Here is a 21,539-nt window from a genome sequence, read left to right on the forward strand (position 1 = left end):
AGATGACATTTAACCAGTTCAGGAGGTCACGTATGATCAAGATCCAATGGTATTGAAGGAAGAGGTCCAAGCTGCACTTAAGGCATTGGCAAAAAACAATGGTCCAGTAATTGAGAGAATATACCAATTGAGATGTTTCCACAAATGGATACCATGCTGGAAGTGCTCACTTGTCCATGCCAAGAAATGTAGAAGACAGCTACCTGGCCAACTGACTGGAAGAGATCCATATTCACGCCCATTCCAAAGAAAGGTGATGCAACAGAATTTGGAAATTATTGAACAATAACATTAATATCACACAGGTAAGGTTTTACTGAAGATAATATAAATAAATAAATAAATGAATGAATGAATGAATGAATGAATGATTGCAGCAGTACATTGATAGGGAACTGCCAGAAATTCAAACTGGATTCAGAAGAGGAGGTGGAACAAGGGATATCATTGTTGATGTCAGATGAATCTTGGCTGAAACACATGAAAGCTGGCCAATGAATAAGTAAGACTAAAGAAGAATTGATGCCTTTGGATTACAGTGCTGGGGAAGAATGTTGAATATACTGCAGACTGTCAGAGGAATGAACAAACTTGTTTTGGAAGAAGTACCGTCAGAATGCCCCTTAGAAGTGAAGATAGCAGGACTTCATTTCATATATCATGAACTCATTATTAGAAGGGACCATTCCCTGGAGAAGGCCGTCAAGCTTGGTAAAGTAGATGGTCAGCAAAAAGGAGGAAGACCCTCAACAGATGGGTTAACTTATTAGCTGCAACAATGGGCTCAGACAGCAACGATTTGAGGATGGTGCAGGACCTGGCAGTGTCTCATTCTTTTGTACATAGGGTTGTCAATGAATAGGAACCAACTCAACTGCACCTAACAACAACAACAATAATTTGCAAATAGCACAGTTTTGTGTTTAACCATTTTCTCATATGAATATTTATTAAGAAAAAGAGCACAGATAGAAAAAGTATTGAGACCCATAATGGGGAATCTCATTAAGTTCTTATGAACATCTACTCAAATGATAGAATTAGTGGCTTTAAAAGGCTTACCTTGCAAATCCAATCATATAAAGTAATCAAAAATACTATACCAGTTAGGGCAATAAATATTATTAAATATTAAGTGTGGATTAGATGAGATAGCATAATAGTGGAGAAGCCATTGCTCTTAGAAAGAGCCTGTATTTGTTAATGGAAAATAGTTTAATAGGGAAAAGCTTTTAATTCTTATTTCTCCAAACCAAAAACCAAACCATCGAGTTGGATCTGACTCGTAGCAACCCCTCCTTGGTTTTCTGAGGCAGTATCAGTACAGAAGTAGATTGCCCAATCTTTCTTCCAAGGAGTGGCTGGTGAGTTTTAACCACCAGCCTTCTGGTTAGCAGTCAAATGCCTTAGGCACTACACCACCAGAGCTCAGGCCCTTGTAAATGGCCCATTTTCCTTGGCAGTCCTTTGAACCAACATGATGAATATATTAAGAATGTGCTTGCTTATCTTTATATTTATTTTCTCTTCTTGGAATAGGTCATAAAAACAAACCTATCTCCATTCTTTCAAGAGAGAGAGATTCTGAGAAATTGAGAGCGTTGAACGTGCGGGTTATTTCAGGTGAGTTCTGTGACACAGAAACAGAACGTGGCTTAGGAAATTCCCAAGCTTCACAATTTTGCTCCAGAGTAACTTCAAGATGCAGAGAGCTGAGCTTAACTAAATTAGCCTTGTATCTGGAGGAAAGGAGCCGTGGGCAAATGAGATCCAGTTTAATATGTCTTATTATCAGGGGACAGTTACGATCAAAACTACCTCCTTAAATAATGGAAAGTTTGCTTAATTGGCAAGAAGAAATTCATGGGAGTAGGCAGAGCCGAGAAAGCAATAAGGAATAAGCCTCAGATTTATTTTTAAATAAGACAAGATACCATTATTCCTCAGAATTGCAAGAAGTAATTGCAGAGTGGGCATGGCTTCACTGGAGTCTTCCCTTCGCTGAGGGTGTCATTGTGTAAAGAGAACTTCTAATAGCCCCAATTAAAAAGCCCCCTGTCCTCTCCTGAGTAAAAGAAATGAAATAAAAGAATCTTAATTAGAGCAGCTAAGGGGGCTGTGAGCACAGATGCCATGGTTCCTTCTTCTAATTGTGAAGCTTCCTTTTGAATTCAAGCTGTCAGATCACATTAAAATGAAAGAGGGAGAATCTGACAAGGGCAAAAGCCTCTTCTTCATCAAGGAGAAATAATATCCTCGATCCTTAGAAAACCAGAGAATTATGAATGATATTGCTATTGCCCCATATACACAGCCAGTGAGCAGACCCCTTTCAACTTTGTGAGAAGTTGGAAAAGGAAGCTTCAAGTCCCGTGTACAAACGCTTTTCAAAAATGGAAGGAAAACGAGCAAAGCCTCGGCTCCCCCCTGCACCTGCAAGTGTAGTTACATAGAGATTGGCACAGCACGTTACTGCGGATCTGCTTCCAAGGCTTTTGCTCGTTATTTAATTTAGCAGGTATTCAGACACTTAGCCTGAGAAAAAAAATGAGATTGGGCGCACCTAAAGAGCTCAAATTTTTAATAAAATTTAGTGTTTCTATTCTCAGCTTTAGCAGTAGGCATTAGCTGAATAGTCATTTGATACCACTTAAATGTGGGGAAGGAGCTCTGGTAGCGTAGTGTCTGAGGCACTTGACTGCTAACCAGAAGGCTGGTGGTTCAAACCCGCCAGCCACTCCTCAGAAGGAAGGTTTGGCAATTTACTTCCGCAGTGATACCGCCTCGGAAACCCAAGGAGGAGTCGCTGTGAGTTGGGTCTGACTCGACAGCACATAACAACAACAACAGCAAATGTGGGGAGGGAGGTAGTGGTGGTAGAATTCTCACCTTCCACGCAGAGCACACAGGTTTGATTCCCATGTGCAGTGCATCTCATGTACAGCCACTGTCCATCAGTTAGTGGAAGCTAGTGTGTGGCTGGGGTGCTGAACAGATTTCAAAGGAGTTTCGGAAGACTAAGAAAAAAGAGAGGCCTGGCTCTCTGCTTCTGAAAATCAGACAGCGAAAATCCCGTGAATCACAACAGTCTGATCCATCACTGAGCATGGGGATGGAGAACTGGGCAGTGTTCTGTTCCCTGGGAATGGGGTAACCACAAGTTGGGTGTGACTCGATGGCAGCTAACAACAATTCTGGGGAAAGTTGATGAAAATCCTGTGTGGTCAATGCAAATTGTATTTGCCTGAGGAAATAAAAACCACAGGGTTGTTTCAAATGGCAAAAATAAATCTTAAAAGGAGAAAATGGCGTTTTCTCCATTTTCCCTTCTTATCCAGTTTCTTTATTTTACTCTCAGGCACAAAGAATGTTTTAACTCAGCTCTACTGGACTTTTTTGGTTGCCCTAGGAATTCTGGTCATTTCTTTTTTCAAGTCATAATTTTGAGCACTGCGGTCTTGTCTGAGAAAAAGTCAATAGTTCCCCTGTCAGCCCATATAGTCAGGGGAATCACAAATTTAAAGTACTAGCTAACCACAAGACTAACCTCACAAGGTGTATTTATGAGCATGTGATTTTCGTTCACCAAAGAAACCTGTCACAGCCATCTTTTCCCTATAATTGCACTCACTAAAAATGCTCTGGCTTTATTGCCAGGTATATACTATTAAGGTTTAGTGCAGGCCAAAAGGTGACAAGTTTTTTTTCTTAAACCAAGGATCATTTTGGGGCTTAGAATCTTAAAGGCAGAAGAAACCGATTCTTTCTTGATATTTATATTCCTTTAACCTAAATGCAATTTTTTTCCTTCCACATTATAAGTTGCTCTTTCTGAGAGAGAAACGGAAAAGAAATAATGTCTCCCTTGAGTGCCATTTTTAAGGCCTCTCTTTGTAATGATGGATTATAGGCAGCAGTGAGAATGTAAGGGAAAAAATGTGCCAGCATGGTTCTCTGGAGGAGAAGTAACTTGAGTCAAAAAAATGCAGTTCAGAGAAAGCCGTGCCTGTGTAACATTCAGCAGAGCGGCTTGCTGTCAACTCTTTGCTTCATTGCATTCCTAGAATGTCTCTCCAGTTGTTCATGTATCACAAAATAAGTATTGTCACACACACACACACACACACACACACAGAGAGAGACATAGAGAGCATCACACCCAGAGGAAGAAGTTTATTCATCCCATAAGAGAGAAATAAGGAGATATTACCCAAGACCCTAGAGTGTGCTAGAAGCACCGTAAACACTGATAGAATGAATGTGTCTCATAGGTATAGAACGAGATGTCAGATGTACAGAATCAAATCCCAACTTTTATGTCTGTAATATTTTCCTCCCTTCTTTGAAAATGTGTTGGCTTATGTTGTCTGTCTTGGCATTAATCTAACTTTACATTTTATTCATTTGACTATTATTCTCACACAGGAGATGACTTTGTCTTATCCATCTTTGTACGCTTGTCCTTAGCATAATAGCTGGCATGTAGTTCATGCACAATAAAGGCTTTTGAAATCACACAAATCCTAAGGGGAAATAAGTATGGAATAAAGAGAATAGATGAGCAAGAAATGAATGTTAGGAGTTGGGAAAGATGAAAACCCTGGAAAAGACACAAATTGATCAGAGGGAATATAATTCAACTTTGTTAAAAATCATAGAACATATTTTTATGCAGTTAAGAATATAAAAGAATAATGAAAAACATTGACCATCTTGAAGAACTCCACAAATGTAGCTTCGTAATGTATGCCTAGAAACAGTGCTTAATAGGGAGTCCACAAAAGCCAGGAGCAGGAACAGTGGACTAGGAGCTGAATCATTAGATGTGAACAACAGAAACCAATGTGGCTGACTTGGAAGAAAGGGAATTTATTGTAAAACTAGTGGGTAGTCCAGAGAAGCAACAGGAAAGTTAGGGAATCTGAGCTTAGAAAATGAACAGGAACTAAGAGAGGCCAGGGGGCAGTGATGGTTTAGTGATGGGATTCTTGCCTTCCATGGAGGACACCTGGGTTGGGGCCAATACACCTCCTGTGCAGCCACTACTTGTCTCTCAGTGGAGGCTAGCATGTTGTTGAGATGCTGAACAGGTTCAGTGGAGCTTCAGACTAAGAACAACTAGGAAGAAAGACTTGCTGATCTACTTTGGAAAATCAGACAATGGAAACCCTATAGCTCACAACAGTCTGATCCCCAACCATCATGGGCATGGTGCAGGACTGGGCAGTGTTTCTTTCATTCAGTTGTGCATGGAGTTGCTTTGAGTCAGCGACCAACTAGATAGGAACTAACAACAACAAGGGAGGTCAGGCAGCCAAAATCAGGCACCAAAAGGTACCACAGGAACGGTCTGGTGAGAAGGCTGCTTGCTGGCATTAAACCAATAGGCATTCCCTCTGACTTGCTGGGACTACTCTTTGCTGTGTGGCTTTGCATTACTCCCCAGGGTTTCAAGCCCCAAAGAGGAGTATCTGATTGACTGAGGCTAGACCACAGATTAGTAGTCTAGGTGCCAGGAAGCAGGGAGAGAGAATATCTGCTTTCTGGCTTCCGCATATTTGGCTTTATCCATTTCTGTGACATCAGGTTTCTGGTATTAGAACTTACATTAAGGTGTCATTTCTTATCTCCCTTCTATGTCCACCAAAACTGGTGAAATCTTTAAAACGTGAAATTCTTCACCTTCAAATACTCAAACAAAACTTATTGACCATCAGTGGACTAGGGGCCAAGTGTTAATGCTAAGCATTGGTGACACAGTGGCATACGGTACAGGCATACCTCGTTTCATTGTGCTTTGCCTCATTGCATTTCACAGATACTGTGTTTTTCACAAATTGAAAGTTTTTGGCAACACTGCATTAAGTCAGTCTATCATCGCCACTTTTCTAACAGCATGTGCTCACTTCACGTCTCTGTGTCACATTTTGGTAGTTCTCGCAATATTGCAAACTTTCCCATAATGTTATTGTGCCCTTAATAAACTACAATATAGGGTAAACAGAACTTTTACTTGCATTGGGAAGTCAAAAAATTCATGTGACTCTTTTTATTATGATAATTGCTTTATTGCCATGGTCTGGAACTAAACTCACAATATCTCCAAAGTATGCCTGTACAGAGTGCTTAACCTCACAGATCTTTTTTTTTTTTTTTTTATTGTGATTTGGGTGAAGATTTACAGAGCAAATTCACTTTCTATACAGCAGTTCACATATACTTTGTCTCATGTCATTGACCGCAGTTTACCACGATGCAACAGCTCCCCTCCGTCTTCCTCCCCATAGTTACCTCTTCCCAGTGTCCATCCCTCCATACACTCCTGCCCCCTGAGCTGTCTCCCTGAACTTCACAGATCTTACAATAGAGTTGATAGAGTTGTTAGGTACTGTTGAGTCAGCCTCAATGCATGGAGACCCACGCACAACAGAATGAAACTCTGCTGGGTCCTGCATGATTGGTCATCCCTCTGATTGGTCATCCCTCTGATTGGTCATCCCTCTGATTGGTCAATCAGTTGCAGATCAGATTGCTGTGATCCACAGGGTTTCCACAGGCTGATTTTCAGAAGTAGATCACCAGACCTTTCCTGTTAGTCCTTCTTACCTGTTCAGCATCATAGCAGCACTCAAGCCACCACTGACAGATAGCTGATGACTGTACATGAAGTGTACTGGCTGGGAGTTGAAACTGGGTCTCTCACATGGAAGACGAGAACTAGCAATGCCCCATACAATACAGTTAGGAGATTCTATCCTTGGCTGTCTTCAGAGAAGGGCAACTTATATCTCATAAAGCACCCTCCATAGGCACAGTACTTTCACATGCATCATTTAATTTCATAAGAACTGTACTTTTTACCTGGTAAGAAAACTGAAGCTAATAGAATTTAAGTGACTGGCCCACTAGCAAGAATCAGGATTCAAATTGAGGTCAGTCCTACAGGTGCACTTACCTGCACAATATTTACTGGCAATGTTGATCTGGGGAGCTTATTACTGCTGGTTCAAACCACAGATCAAAACTCTTCCTATTGTATTACATTTAATACTGAAAATGGAGAGGAAATACTTTCTCTATTTAAGGTCTTAGGAGTTTGTGTGTGGCAATGTGAGGCATCCATAAAGTAGCATTTCAGCACTGGCTAAAATGTTTTTTGCAGTTACTGTGGGTGTGTTCTAAGGGACCGTGAAGCAAAGGAAACTGATTTTTATTGTAAAAGAGAATTACTAAATGTCAAAAGGAAGTGGATGACCCAGTCATTTATATTGCCCCAAAATAAAACTAATGGCAATGTAAAATTATAATTTGCAACCTGTTTATGGCCAGTATAGTAAAGACTAACCAGGCTTCAATTTCCTGCAGAAGACAAGATAAATTACTGGTGCCAGATGTCCCGCACCCAAGCAAGATAACGTGAAAATTTAATTTTTACTTGCTTAATATTTATGACTCTTAAAATACAGATTTGGGTTCATAAAACAGTAGAGGGTAAAGCCATTTGCTTGGTGACAGAGTAGATCAAAATGCAGAGGTTGACTCCACAGGCTGGAAGAAATTCATAAGTGTGAAGAAGCTATAGGCAGGATTGGATGATTTATTCTATTCATTCATTGAATGCTTTTATGTGACAGCCATTTACTCCAGGCCTGGAAGAACTGGTGATAAAACATATGCAGATAAACATCTTCTCCATCTTTACACAGACTCTCCCTGCTGGAATTATCTTGCCTCCTTGCCACTCCTGGGACATCCCCACCCCTACCTGGCTCTAGTTAACTCCCACCCTCCCCTCTGGTCTTGGTTTAACTAATACTTTCTCAAGGAAGTCTTCTTGGACTTCCTGGGCTAGGTCAGTTCTCCTTATTATACACCTTCATAACACCATACACTCCCTTCATAGTAATTATCACTGTTGCTATATTTTTGCACTTTTATTTGATTAATGATTCTCCCATGAGCCAGTTAGTTCTTTGAGGACAAAATCTGATGTTACTCATCACTGCAACCTCAGCTGTTAGCATAGTGCCTGGTTGTTGGTGTCAGGTGCTATTGAATCACTTCGAACTCATAGTGACCCTCTGCACAACAGAAAAAACCCTGCCCAGCCCTGTACCACCCTCACAACTGTTGCTGTGCTTCAGCCCGTCATTGCAGCCACTGTGCCAATCCATCTTGTTGAGGGTCTTCTCATTTTTGCTGACCCTCTGCTTTACCAAGCATGATGTCTTTTTCTAGGGACTGGTCCCTTCTGACCACATGGCCAAAGTAGGTGAGACAAAGTCTGGCCATTCTTATTTCTAAGGAGCATTCACCTGTACTTCCTTCAAGAAAGATTTGTTTATTCTGAAAGTCTATGGTAACTTCAATATTATTTGCCAACACCACAGTCCAAATACATCAATTCATCTTCAGTCTTCCTTATTCATTGTCTAGCTTTCACATGCATATGAGGCTAATGAAAATACCTTAGTCTTCAAAGTGACACCTTTGCTCTTAAACACTGTAAAGAGGTCTTTTGCAGAAAATCTGTCCAGCGTAATATCTCGTGTGATTTTTTGACTGCTGCTTCCATGGCATTGATTGTGGATCCAGGTAAAATGAAGTCCCCAACCACTTTAATCTTTTCTCCATTTATCCTGATGCTGCTTATTGGTCCAGTTGTGAGGATTTTTGTTTTCCTTATGTTGAAATGTAATCCATACTTAAGGCTGTAGTCTTTGATCTTCATCAGTAAGTGCTTTAATTCATCTTTACTTTCAGCAAGAAAGGTTGTGTCATCTGCATATTCCAGGTTGCTAACGAGTCTTCCTCCGATCCTGATGCTGCATTCTTCTTCACGTAGTCCAGCTTCTTGGATTATTTGCTCAGCATACAGATTGAAAAAGTATGGTGAGAGGATACAACCCTGATGCACTCCCTTTCTGATTTTAAACCATGCAATATTCCCTTGTTTTGTTCAAATGACAGCCACTTGGTCTACGTACAGGTTCCTGATGAGCACAGTTAAGCATCATGGAATTCCCATTCTTTGCAATATTATCCATAATTTATTATGATCTACATAGTCAAATGCCTTTCATAGTCAATAAAACAAGTTGTTGTTGTTGTTGTTATGTGCCAACTCATAGTGACCCCTCTTTGGGTTTCTGAGGCAGTATCACTACGGAAGTAGATTGCCCCATCTTCCTTCCGAGGAGTCAATAAAACATAGGTAAACGTATTTCTGGTATGCGTGGCTTTCAGTCAAGATCCATCTGACTCAGCAAAGATATCTTTTTCCACATCCTCTACTGAATCTGGCTTGAATTTCTGGAAATTCCCTGTCAATATACTGCTGCAACCATTTTTGAACTATCATCAGCAAAATTTTCTTGTGTGTGATATTAATGATATTGTTTGACAATTTCTGCATTCTGTTGGATCAACCTTCTTTGGAAAGGGTACAAATATGGATCTCTTCCAGTCGGTTGGCCAGATAGCTGTCCTCCAAATTTGCTGGCATAAACAGATGAGCACCTCCAGAGTTGCATTCATTTGTTGAAACATCTCAAAGGGTATTCTGTCAATTCCTGGAGCCTTGTTTTTCGCCAATGCTTTGAGTGTAGCTTGGAGTTCTTTCAGTACCATAGGTTTTTGATCATATGCTACCTCCCAAAATGGTTGAACATTGACAAATTCTTTTTGGTAAAGTGATTTTTTAAAATATTCTTTCCATCTTTTGATGCTTCCTGCATTTTTCAATATTTTGCCCATAGAATCCTTCAGTATTGCAACTTGAGAGTTTTGATTTTTTTTTTTTTTTTCATTCAGTTCTTTCAGCTTGAGAATTGCTGAGTGTGTTCCCTTTTGTTTTTCTAATTCCAGGTCTTTGCACATTTCGTTGTAATATTTTACTTTGTCCTCTTCAGCTGTCCTTTGAAATCTTCAGTTCTTTCATTTCATCATTTCTTCCATTTGCTTTAGTTTCTCTATATTCAAGAGCAAGTTTCAGAGTGTCTCGTGACATCCATTTTTGTCTTTTCTTCCTTTCCTGTCATTTTAATGACCTTTTGCTTTCTTCATGGATGATGTTCTTGATATCATCCCACAACTTGTCTGCTCTTTGGTCATTGGTGTTCAATGCATCAAATCTACACTCTGCTTTACCAAGCATGATGTCCTTTTCTAGGGACTCTCTAAATTCGGGTGGGATATGATCAAGGGCGTATTTTTGCTCTCCTAAACTTGTTTTGGGAGCTCTGGTAGCATAACGCCTAAGGCACTTGACTGCTAACCAGAAGGCTGGCGGTTCAAACCCACCAGCCACTCCTCAGAAGGAAGGTTGAGCAACCACTTCTGCAGTGATACTGCCTTGGAAACCCAAGGAGAGGTTGCTATGAGTTGGGGCTGACTCGATGGCACATAACAACAACAACAACAGACTTGTTTTAATTTTCTTCAGCTTTAACTTGAACTTGCATATGAGTATTTGATGATCTCTTCCACTGTCAGCTCCTGGCCTTGTTCTGACTAATGATGTGCTTCTCCATCACCTCTGTCCACAGATGTAGTCAATTGGATTCCTGTGTATTTCATCTGGTGGGGTCCATGTGTATAGTTGCTGTTTATGTTGTTGAAAAAGAGTATTTGTGCCTGGTACAGAGCCCTAAAACAAAGCCATTTGTTGTTGAGTTATTTTTGCCTCATGGTGACCCATATGTGCATAGCTGTTCCATAGGGTTTCTAAGGGTGTGGCATTTTGGAAGTTGATCAGCAGGCCTTTCTTCTGAGGCACCTCTGGGTGAGTACAAACTGGCACATATTGAGTCAATGTTCCAGTGCTTACTTTTTGGTCCACCCAGGGACTCTTTGGTGTATGGTAACTTGTCTTCAGTTGATCCCTACTCAGTGTTAGAGTCGAACTTTTCCATAGGGTTTTCTTGGTTGTAATCTTTACAAAAGCAGATCACCAGGCCTATCTTCCATAACACTGTTGGTGAGTTTAAACCATCAACCTTTAGATTAGTAACTATTGCCATCAAGTTGATTCTGACTCATAGCGACCCTCTAGGTCAGAATAGAACTGACCTGTAGGGTTTTCAGGGATACATATATCTTTATGGAAGAAGATTGTCATATCTTTCTCCCACGGAGCAGCTGGAGGGTTTGAACAGTCAACTTCTCAGTTAGCAGCCTAGCGCTTAATCATGTGTCACCAGGGCTCCCTAAATCTATTGTTTATGATAACTACTGATAGCAACCCTGTAGGACAAAATAGAACTACTCCATAGATTTTCCTAGGCTATAATCTTATGGAAGCAGATTGCCATATATTTCTACTGTTGGTTTTGAACTGCCAACCTTGGTTACAAGCTGACTACTTTAACCACTGCACTATCAAGGCTACTTCAAGTTGAGTTCAAACTGCTTGTACCACCCGGGAACAGCAACATAGTGTTGTTGTTATTGTTGCTAGGTGCCATTGAGTCGATTCTGAGTCATAGCAAGCCCACGTGACACAGGCTGCTTCACAGTGCTTTCTACGCTGTAATCTTTATGGGAGCAGATTGCCAAGTCTTTTTCCCACAGAGTTGCTGGGTAAGTTTGAACCACCAACCTTTTCCTTTGTCAGCAACTGAACACTTAACCTGTTGTTCCACCAGGTCTCCCTTTGGTACATAGTAGATTTCTAAGAAATATTTGTTAAACTAATACATTTCTACATTAACTAGGTTGAAAGGACAGCAGTTGCTGTCTTAGAAAGGTGTTTCAAACACTTCTTTTCCTTCTCAATCATAAATTTTTATCATGCTTATCCAAAGTAATAAAAGGAAAATGACTCAACACTTCATCAGTTTCATTTCTTGGAGTATTAAGAATATCTGCAGTGTGAATTAACTGGTAACTGAGTCAACGGCTCAGATTATTGACAGCTATAAACTAAAGGAGGTGTTTCTCTCTCTCTCTCTCTTTGTGTTTTAGTTGTTAATTCCAGATAACTTTGCAGTCACCTATTGTCCCATTCTCATTTGATTTTTCACATAGGCAAAGAGAACATGAAGCCTTTTTCCCCTTTGTAGAGGTGGTCTGTTTGGCTCATTCAACACAGCACTTTTAACATTTAACAGGTTTCTGCCTGGAAACCAATATTTGAAGGTGACTTTGAATGTTTGTGTTGTGATTTGTGTTGATATCATGGATTAAGTCTCGGAGAGCAATCTTATTTTCCTTACTCCCAAAATCCTGGGCAACACCCCAAAGTTACCTGCTTGTACTGCTTGAATCCACATCATTTTATTGAGAACAAAGAGGCAGAGAGATGTTGAGTGACGTACTTTCAGTCAGTCAACATATACTTATTGATATGTATATGTAATGATAAGCACTTGACTATTGGCCAAAAGGTTGGCAGTTTGAAACCATCCAGGGACAATCTGGAAGACAGGCCTGGCAATCTGCTTCTGAAAAGTCACAGTCTTGAAAGCCCTATGCAGCAGCTCTACCCTGCATGCATGGGGCTGCCATGAACTGGAATTGACTGGATGGCAGCTAGCAGCAACAATTATGCCTCATGCTGTAAGGTGGGTTCTGGGGACTTAATAGTGCACAAAATACAATCTTTGTACTCACAGAGGCAGACAAATAAGCAAGTATAACAAAATTGGATAACTATACTATTGTGAAGGGTCACAAGTACAGGGTCAGCGAAAAATGGAAAGACCCTCAATGAGATGGATTGACACAGTGGCTGCAACAATGGGCCCAAGCATAGCAAACATTGTGAGGATGGAGCAGGACCAGGCAGTGTTTCATTCTGTTGTGCACGGGGTTGTTATGATTTGGAGCCATCTCTATGGCACCTAAAATAACAACTATTGTGAAAGTAGAGGACACCAGGAGTGGAATACAGCATAGACTACTAACTTTGTTTCTATCTCCTCATTTTGTTTTTAGTTGTTTTTGGCTCTTCATTCTCATAACCAAGTCAACTTTAGCTGAACACGTAGTTTTGGAGATAAGAATATAAAAAAATTGATGGGGTAAATTCCCTAAGTAGTCAGATGTTTCAAACTTGCCTTGATAATGACAGTGGGAGATGAACCTTTTCTTTGAGAGGGAATCATCGGGAACAAAGTGAAGAAAACACTCTGTGACTTTTCTTACTTAGTGGAAATCAAAACTTATTTTGGAAAGATGAATTGAGACTAGATACCAGATGTCATAGATATAAATCACCTTTGAAAAGGTGATAGGAATCTTAAAAAAAAAGAAGAAGAAGAAGAAGAAGAGGACTACCTGGACATTTTCATGGATACTGTGTTAAGGGTCTTATTTGAGAACATAAGGCACAGAGTTGTATTTTTAATCAAAGTTTTTGTTGCTGGAAATCCATTTTGTTCTCTAGATTCAGCCAGGTCAAAATTCAGACTGAGGTTCTTTTGAATTTTTCAGACTCTTCTGAGATCCCTGAAAAAACTCAAAGAAATGTTTTGTTCAGAGATTTGACAAATTCATGAAAAGACTTCTGCGAAGTTTTTAAATATTTCTGACTGCTTCTACTGCCTTAAGTAATGTTGGTGAATTAATATTATTTGAAAGGAAGTCAATTTCCCAGTGTAGCACCAGAAAAAAAATTCACTCATTTTAGCTATCATAAAGAAGCTATTAAAATGACATATATCCTATTTTTTTTTTTTTGCCTTTTTATAAATTTTTAAAAAATCTTTGCCCTTAGCATATAAGTTATATTACTTTGGATACTAGGAAAGCAAAAAGATAATGCACCACCAGAAAGCTACTTTGGACAGCCGTCATTTTGATAGAGAATAATTTTCTATAGTGAATTGTGGTGATCATGCTACAAAACATCAGCAAACTGAATGAATAAGCAAATGGTGAGTAGTCTGGCTTTCCAACCAACAGAGCTCTGTTCCTTTTCTTTGATAATTATTTAGTTTCATGAATATTTTGATATTTTGAGCTTAAACAAAATCTGTCTCCAGATCTCAAATTCTGGAAGTTATTAAGATGCTTTATCAAAGATTGAGCAAGTACTTGCATATAAGCTCATTCTCAGGCTTTAATGTGCATCAGAATAAACTTGTGTATATGTCAAAATTCAGGCTCCTGGGCCCTATGAAGGAAGATTCTAATTCAATAGATTTGGGACAGAGCCCAAGAACTTGCATTTTAAATTACTTCTGCTGGTGATTTTCAGGTCAAGAGTCTATTGATCTCTCTTAGTTTTCTATTGTTATATAATAAATTACTAGAAACTAATTGCTTAAAATTACATACGTTTATCACCTCACAGTTTTTGTGGGTCAGGAATCTAGGAAAACCTTATTGGATCCTCTGCTTAGGGCTTCATAAGACTAACATCAAGGTGTCCTCTAGACTGCATTCTCATCTGGAGGCTCTGCTTCCTAGCTCTTGTGGGTTGTTGGCAGAATCCTTGAGTCAGTTTGAAGGAGAACCCCAGGTTTCTAGGGTCCCTATTGGCTGTCAGGTAGAGGTCACCCTCAGGTTGTAAAGGCCACCTGCAGTCCTCTACCACATGATCCTCTCCATAGGTATTTTCCAACATGGCAGTTTGCTTCTTAAAGCCCAGCAAGTGAGTCTAGTCTCTCTAACATCAGGGAGGGCCCAATCACTATTTTAAGGGTTTTCACATCATTAAGTTAGGCCTACCCAGAATAACCTCCTTGATTTACTAAAATTCAACTGATTTGGTATGTTAATCCTTGTTGTTATTGTTATCTGCCCTCAAGTCACCTCTGGTTTATGGAAACCTGATATAAAACAACCAAAATGTTGCCCGGTCCTACGTCATCTTCATGATCATCAGTATATTTGAGTCCATTGTTGTGGCTGTTATGTCTCTAAAATCTTTTCACCTTTTACATATAATGTAACCTAATCACAGGAGTGAAATCCCTAGGTCTTTGAACCAGTTCAATATGGTTCATTCAAGGCTGATGGAGCATACACGTTGCATAGCAATGAAATCTCTTGTGCTAGGATTTTGACCAGAGTAGGCGGTTCAAACTCACCAGCCACTCCTCTGAAGGAAGGTTGGGCAATCTACTTCCATAGTGATACCACCTCAGAAACCCAAGGAGGAGTCACTATGAGTCGGATCTGACTTGATGGCAGTGTGTTGCATTCGTTTTGCTTTTAGGAAACAGGCATTGGTGCCCTGCTCAAAGATGTCAGTGACACACATTCAAAGCAGCATGGTCAGCCCATTGAGTATGGGCGGGGATTACACAGAAGTATAAATCTTGGGGACCATCTGAGACTTCTACCTATGACAATAGCCCTTTGAGAAACACAGGTTTAAACAGATAAGATCACAGACTGCTGGGAACTTTCAATATGAGACAAACAGGGCTGATAGATCTAGCCCCAAAGATGTTGTTGGTGCTAATTAGCACTTGGATTAACACCAGGCTTTTTATCTAGACTAACTCAGTCTTAAAACTGCTCAGCATCATAGCAGCACACTGATAGATGGGTGGTGGCTGCATATGAGGTTCACTGGTTGGAAATCGAGCCTAGGTCTCCTACCTGGAAGATGAGAGTTCTACTGCTGAACCAGCTGCTCCCAAGATGCTAAAGGACTCAAATGAAGTGCATCTGTGAGCAAGAGAGCAAGAAGATGAAGGTTTCAAGGCTAGGTAAATGGGATCTCATTTTCCCATCTTTGTCCTAATTAGTCAGGGAAGCTTTGTTTTTTGTCTTTTAGAAGGCTAAATACTCTGCAAAAAGAAATTCTAACTTTAGTGATGACTTTATTATTTCCATAGAAGTGGGAGAGACCTCAGTATCTGCTGGAAATGGCCTCAAAAAGACATCTATTCCTGCCCCAATTATCATAGAGTAAATAGAAATTTGTTAAGGTTGTCCCTCAAAAAGTACCAAGAATTTTACCAATTTCTAAAAAACAGATATTTTCAATGGTATTTAACTGTCACAGTCACTATTTTAAAGGTTTCACCTCATTAAGTTAGGCCTACCCAGGATAAATAAATACCACTAGTGTCTGGCTTCAAGGAACAGAAATTTATTGTTTTATAATTCTGGAGGCTAAAAGTCCAAATCAGAGTCTCCTGTTGCTTCCTTCCTTGTCAGTAGCACCCGATATTGCTTGGTTCATGGAGATCCTAACGTGGCATCTATCTTCCCCTGTGTATTTACATCTCATGTCTGATCTGCTCTTTTTATAACTGAGAAGTGATTAGATTTAGGACCCACTCTACTCAGATCTGATAAATTAACATAACAAAGAAAACTATTTCCAGATAGGATTATATTCATAGGTATAAAAAAAAACAAACCTCAAACCAGACTCACTGTTGTTGAGTTGATTGGACTCATAGCGACCTCTCCTTGGGTTTCTGAGGTGGTATCTCTAAGGAAGTAGATTTCTCAATCTTCCTTCCAAGGAGTGGCTGGTGATTCATAGGTATAGAGGCTAGGATTCTAACACATATCTTTACTGGGGAGGGGGACACAATTTATTTCATGACAGTATGGTTCTTTTATTATACTTACTATATTTGAATATATTGTCTGTTTTGTGTTGTTTTTGACTAAATATAAACTAAAGCAATTTTCCTTCTTAAAATTGTAGAGACCATGCAGAGGCGGCCCTTGACTCAGGTCAACCTGGTGCTTGCTCCAATTCCAGAACTATAAGTCACTTCTGCAATGCATCGTCGAGAACAGTATATACAGTGAGTGATGCTTCACCCTTATTGATGATTCAACTTCATTGTCCATTATAAATGTGAACAGATTCAAGGAGATATAGTTTACCCCAAGTTCCATTTCTTGCAAAATTAGTTTCATGTGAATTAGGTGACTGGAGCCAAAATCACTATTTCCTCGAAGATCTAGGAAGATCAGTAAACTAATCTCTTAGTCTGCTAAACTTCATGTGCTCCTGGGATATCAGTTCCTACATTGGCACATTTTTCCTGAGGTTAAACCATAACCCCAGCAGGCCAATTGTTGGCTCAGAGTGTGTGGGGAGAAAAAAAAAATTAATTTTATAAAGCAGAATACCTCTCCTCTAAATTACTGAAATAAAAATTTCTGTAACTAAATTTAACAGTTGATAATGTGGATTAAGGTCCCTGAATGATGCAAGTGGTTTATGCTCAACTACTAACCTATAGTTTGGCAGTTCAGCCTCTCTTGTGGTACCTTGGAAGAAAGGCCTGGAAGTCTTCTTCCGTAAAGACTACAGCAAAAAGTCCCTAATGGAGTTCAGGGACCATGACTTGGAATCAACTCAATGGCAAATTTTTTGTTTTAAAAATCTAATGTGCATCAATTCCCATGCATTTGAATTGAAAAACTGTGGTCAGGAGCATCTTAGAAATTTTTTGATTCATTCAACAAATATTTAAGATACATGTTAAAGGTGCTATTTATAGTTGCTGAAGGGGGTATAAAAATTATAACAGGGAAAAGGAAGGAGACTAGCATTGATTAGTGCTCCCTTGTGCTAGGTAATGGGCTACATCATTTATGCTTCATAATATTGATGTTGTTGTTGTTGTTATGTGCCATCGCGTTGCACCCGACTCATAGTGACCCCTCCTTGGGTTGCCAAGGCGGTATCACTACGGAAGTAGATTGCCCCATCTTCCTTCTGAGGAGTGGCTGGTGGGTTTGAACTGCCAGCTTTCTGATTAGCAGTCAAGTGCCTTAGGCACTATGCTACCAGAGCTCCCTCATAATATTGATAATACAATTTAATTCATGATACTGATAACTTGTGTGGTTATCAGTAAATGTCCTAGCAGAAAATCAATGGTACACTCTAATTGAATAATTTGAGGAGAAAAACCAATGGTACACTCTAATTGAATAATTCAAGGAAAATTTAATAAAAGAACTATTAAGTGAGTTGGAATCAACTCATGCCAATAGGCTTTTTATAGGAAAATGCAAGGCCCAGGGCACAGCTACCATCCCTTTATTAGTTTCCAAGGGCCACCAAAACAAGTTAACACAAACAAGATGGCTTAAAACAACAGAAATGTATTCTTTCACAGTTTTAGAGGTCAGAAGTCCAAAATCAAAGTGTTGGCAAAGTTGGTTCCTTCTGCAGGTTCTGAGGAATGCTGTAAAAGGCTCTCTCCTAGCTTCTAGTGGCTGAGGGCAATCCTAGGCATTCCTTGACTTGTAGACGCATCACTTCAATCTCTGCCTCTAGCTTCACATACCCTCATCTCTGTGTGTTTCCTTCTCTGCTTCTGTGTGTCTCAAATCTTCCTCTCCTTTCTCATATAAGGCCACCAGTCATTGGATTTATGGCTCACTCTAAATCCAGAATGCTGAATCTCAAGATCTATATCTCAATTACATCTGCAAAGACCTTATTTCAAATAAGGTCATATTCTGAAGTTCTGGATGGACCTATCTTTTTCAGGTCATGTTTCAATCAGCAATATTCCCCTTTTAGGGTTAAAGCACCAATATGGGGAGAGAGAAAGAAAGAAAGGGAGAGAGAGAGAAGCAGAGAGACACATACACAAAGAAAATGCCTATGTCGAGAGGCCTGGTAGGAGCTATGTCCTTTGGTCAAGGGGCCGAACAGCCTGTGGTTACACTGAAGAGAGAGGATAAACTATACTTACTTTTCTGTACTTCCTTTCTCCGATCTCCTGTTGGTGCTCCCTACTGGCTAAACCCAATGAGAGCCAGAGGACACTAATGCCCAGTTGGGACAGTCCTTATAGGTTGGTCACACAGGGCACCAAACAGCCTGGGAAAAAATGGAGGGCAGATCTGGAAAGGCAACAGAAGACATGCTGCACAGGTGGCTACATATATCAAACTGGAAACTAAGAAAGTACCAAGGACACATTTATGTTCTGGACTAGATGTGGGCTGGTGTTAGTGTGATCATGTTGCTGTTGGCTCAGAAATACCGAGGTAGAATCTATTATGATTATTTCAATGAAATCTTGTTACTGAATATTATGCTTAATGCCTCTCATTCTGGAAATACTCAACTTTACATGTAAAGAGCTCTCCTTTGTTAATTCTTCTTTGTAAATGACAGTTAGGGGACGTGATGCATGGCATGTAATAGATGTTCAATAAGTATTTATCGAATGAATGGATGAGTTCCAACTCTTATGTTTCTCCACTAGAATCAGATAATGTTAAGCCCAAAAGAAACTTTTATGAACACCTACAATTTTATTTTATAAATGTGGAAAGTAAGCCACACACACACTGTAGTGGCAGAGTCTTGAGAAGACCGGAGGTTTCTTAGGACTTCTCTAACTACACTGTATTCTTGGGGATATAATGGAAGCTCCAATTGGAAAGAACCCCTAACTAATGGTTTAGGAAGTCTCATTGGTTTTGCTGTTGTTGTTGTTAAGTGCTGTCGAGTCGTTTCCGACTCATAGTGACCCCATGCACAGCAGAACGAAACACTGCCCGATCCCGCGCCAGCCCCACAATCCCTGCTATACTCAAGCCCATCATCGCAGCCACTGTATCAATCCATCTCCCTGAAGGCCTCCCCCTCTTTCGTCGACCCTCCACCCTACCAAGCATGACATCCTTCTCCAGGGAATGGTCCCTTCTTACAACATGACCAAAATAGGTGAGACCAAGTCTGGCCATTCTTGCTTCCAAGGAGCATTCTGGCTGCACTTCCTCCAGGACAGATCTGTTAGTTCTTTTAGCAGTCCATGGTACTTTCAACATTCTTCGCCAGCACCACAACTCAAAAGCATCAACTCTTCTTCGGTCTTCCCTATTCATTGTCCAGCTCTCACATGCATACCAGGCGATTGGAGATATCATGGCTTGTGTCAGGCTCACCTTAGTCCTCAAGGAGATATCCTTGCTCCTCAGCACTTGAAACAGTTCCTTCGCAGTTGACTTCCCCAATGCTACACGTCGTCTAATGTCCTGACTGCTGCTTCTGTTGGCATCGATTGTAGAACCAAGCAACGTGAATTCCTTGACAACCTCAATCTTCTCTCCATTGATTGTGATGCTGCTCATTGGTCCAGTTGTGAGGATTTTTGTTTTCTTTATGTTGAGATGTAATCCATACTGCAGACTGTATTCTTCAACCTTCATCAGTAGGTGCCTTAAGTCATCCTCACTTTCAGCAAGCAAAGTTGTATCGTTTGCATATCTCAGGTTGTTAATGATTCTTCCTCCAATCCTGATACCACGTTTTTCTTCATATAGTCCAGCTTCTTGGATTATTTGCTCAGCATATATATTGAATAAGTGTGGAGAAAGAATACAACCCTGACGCACTCCCTTCTTGATTTTAAACCATGTAGTGTCCCCTTGTTCTGTTCGAATGACAGCCTCCTGGTCAAGGTACAGATTCCTCATGAGTACAATCAAGTGCTCAGGGATTCCCATTCTTCTCAATGTTATCCATAATTTGTCATGATCCACACAATCAAATGCATTGGTTTTAGTTCACCACAAATTTAATTCAGGTAATACTGAAGAAATTTTGTATGTGAATAATACTTGTTTTTTTTGTTTGTTTAGTCTTCAGATTATCTCTTGGAATTCCTCTAGACAATGTGGACTGAGCTTTTTTGAAGGATACTCCTAATTTTATTTTGGGAATGAATAAACTGGTGAATGCTGAGGAAAGCTGTAGGAATGCTAACTGGTTGATGAAAATTAGCTATAAAGAATATTCATTTGAGATGAGTAAATGAAAAAATTTTCAGGACACCATTATGAGTCATGAAAAACAAGCCGAGGAAACCTATGGAAACAACAAGAGAATTCTTATTCTCTTTGCTGAACAGCTTAGTATGGACCCAACGTTTTAAATTTGAGGAACTAAACACATGGTCAAAGATGACAATCCTTTCTCTCATTGGCATACACCACAGATTCTGATTTGATGGTTTTTCCTCTACAGTTGGACTGTATCTATATGACAAATTACTTAAGAGGGCCTGGGTTGTTTGTTTATACATTTGTTCCAATTTTTAAATTTTGTCTCTTGTTGGCACTGGTTGTATTTTTTTTTTTTTAAATCCAAAGATACCAAAATAAAATGAATTTAAATTAAACACTTGAATATTTAAATATAATAGCAAATTGTTTCCTCTTGTGTTTTTGGTTTACTATGATAGTGATCATTGATGTCAACAATAATTATAATAATAACTATAGTTACATAGAGCTGAGCAGAAGATTTCAAAGGGCAGCTCGAGAAGAAAAGTAAAGTATTATAATTTAATGTGCAAAGACTTGGAACTAGAAAACCAAAAGGGAAGAACACATTCAGCATTTCTCAAACTGAAAGAACTGAAGAAAGAATTCAAACCTCAAGTTGCAATACTGAAGGATTCTGTGGGCAAATTATTGAATGATGCATGAGGCATCAAAAGAAGATGATATTGAAGGAAGAAGTCAAACCTGTACTTAAGGCATTGGCAAAAAACAAGGCTCCAGAAATTGATGGAAAATCCACTGAACAGTTACAACAAATGGATGTAGCTCTGGAGTTCACTTGTTTATGTCAAGAAATCTGG

The 21,539-nt window shown here is 39.7% G+C and overlaps 1 protein-coding gene across 1 annotated transcript in view; it reads left to right on the forward strand.

The window, feature by feature from the left end:
• Positions 1-16,620, forward strand: part of TMEM156 (transmembrane protein 156) — a 55,464-nt gene extending 38,844 nt beyond the window's left edge. Inside the window, exons 5-6 of the mRNA XM_007953536.2 lie at positions 1,540-1,632; positions 16,619-16,620. Of these exons, the coding sequence (XP_007951727.2) occupies positions 1,540-1,632; positions 16,619-16,620 (95 nt within the window). The remainder of the gene's footprint in view (positions 1-1,539; positions 1,633-16,618) is intronic.
• Positions 16,621-21,539: the final 4,919 nt, after the last annotated feature.

Source organism: Orycteropus afer, unplaced genomic scaffold, assembly GCF_000298275.1.
Source record: "Orycteropus afer afer isolate SDZICR_OR568_19922 unplaced genomic scaffold, OryAfe1.0 scaffold00399, whole genome shotgun sequence".
Taxonomy (NCBI): Eukaryota; Metazoa; Chordata; class Mammalia; order Tubulidentata; family Orycteropodidae; genus Orycteropus; species Orycteropus afer.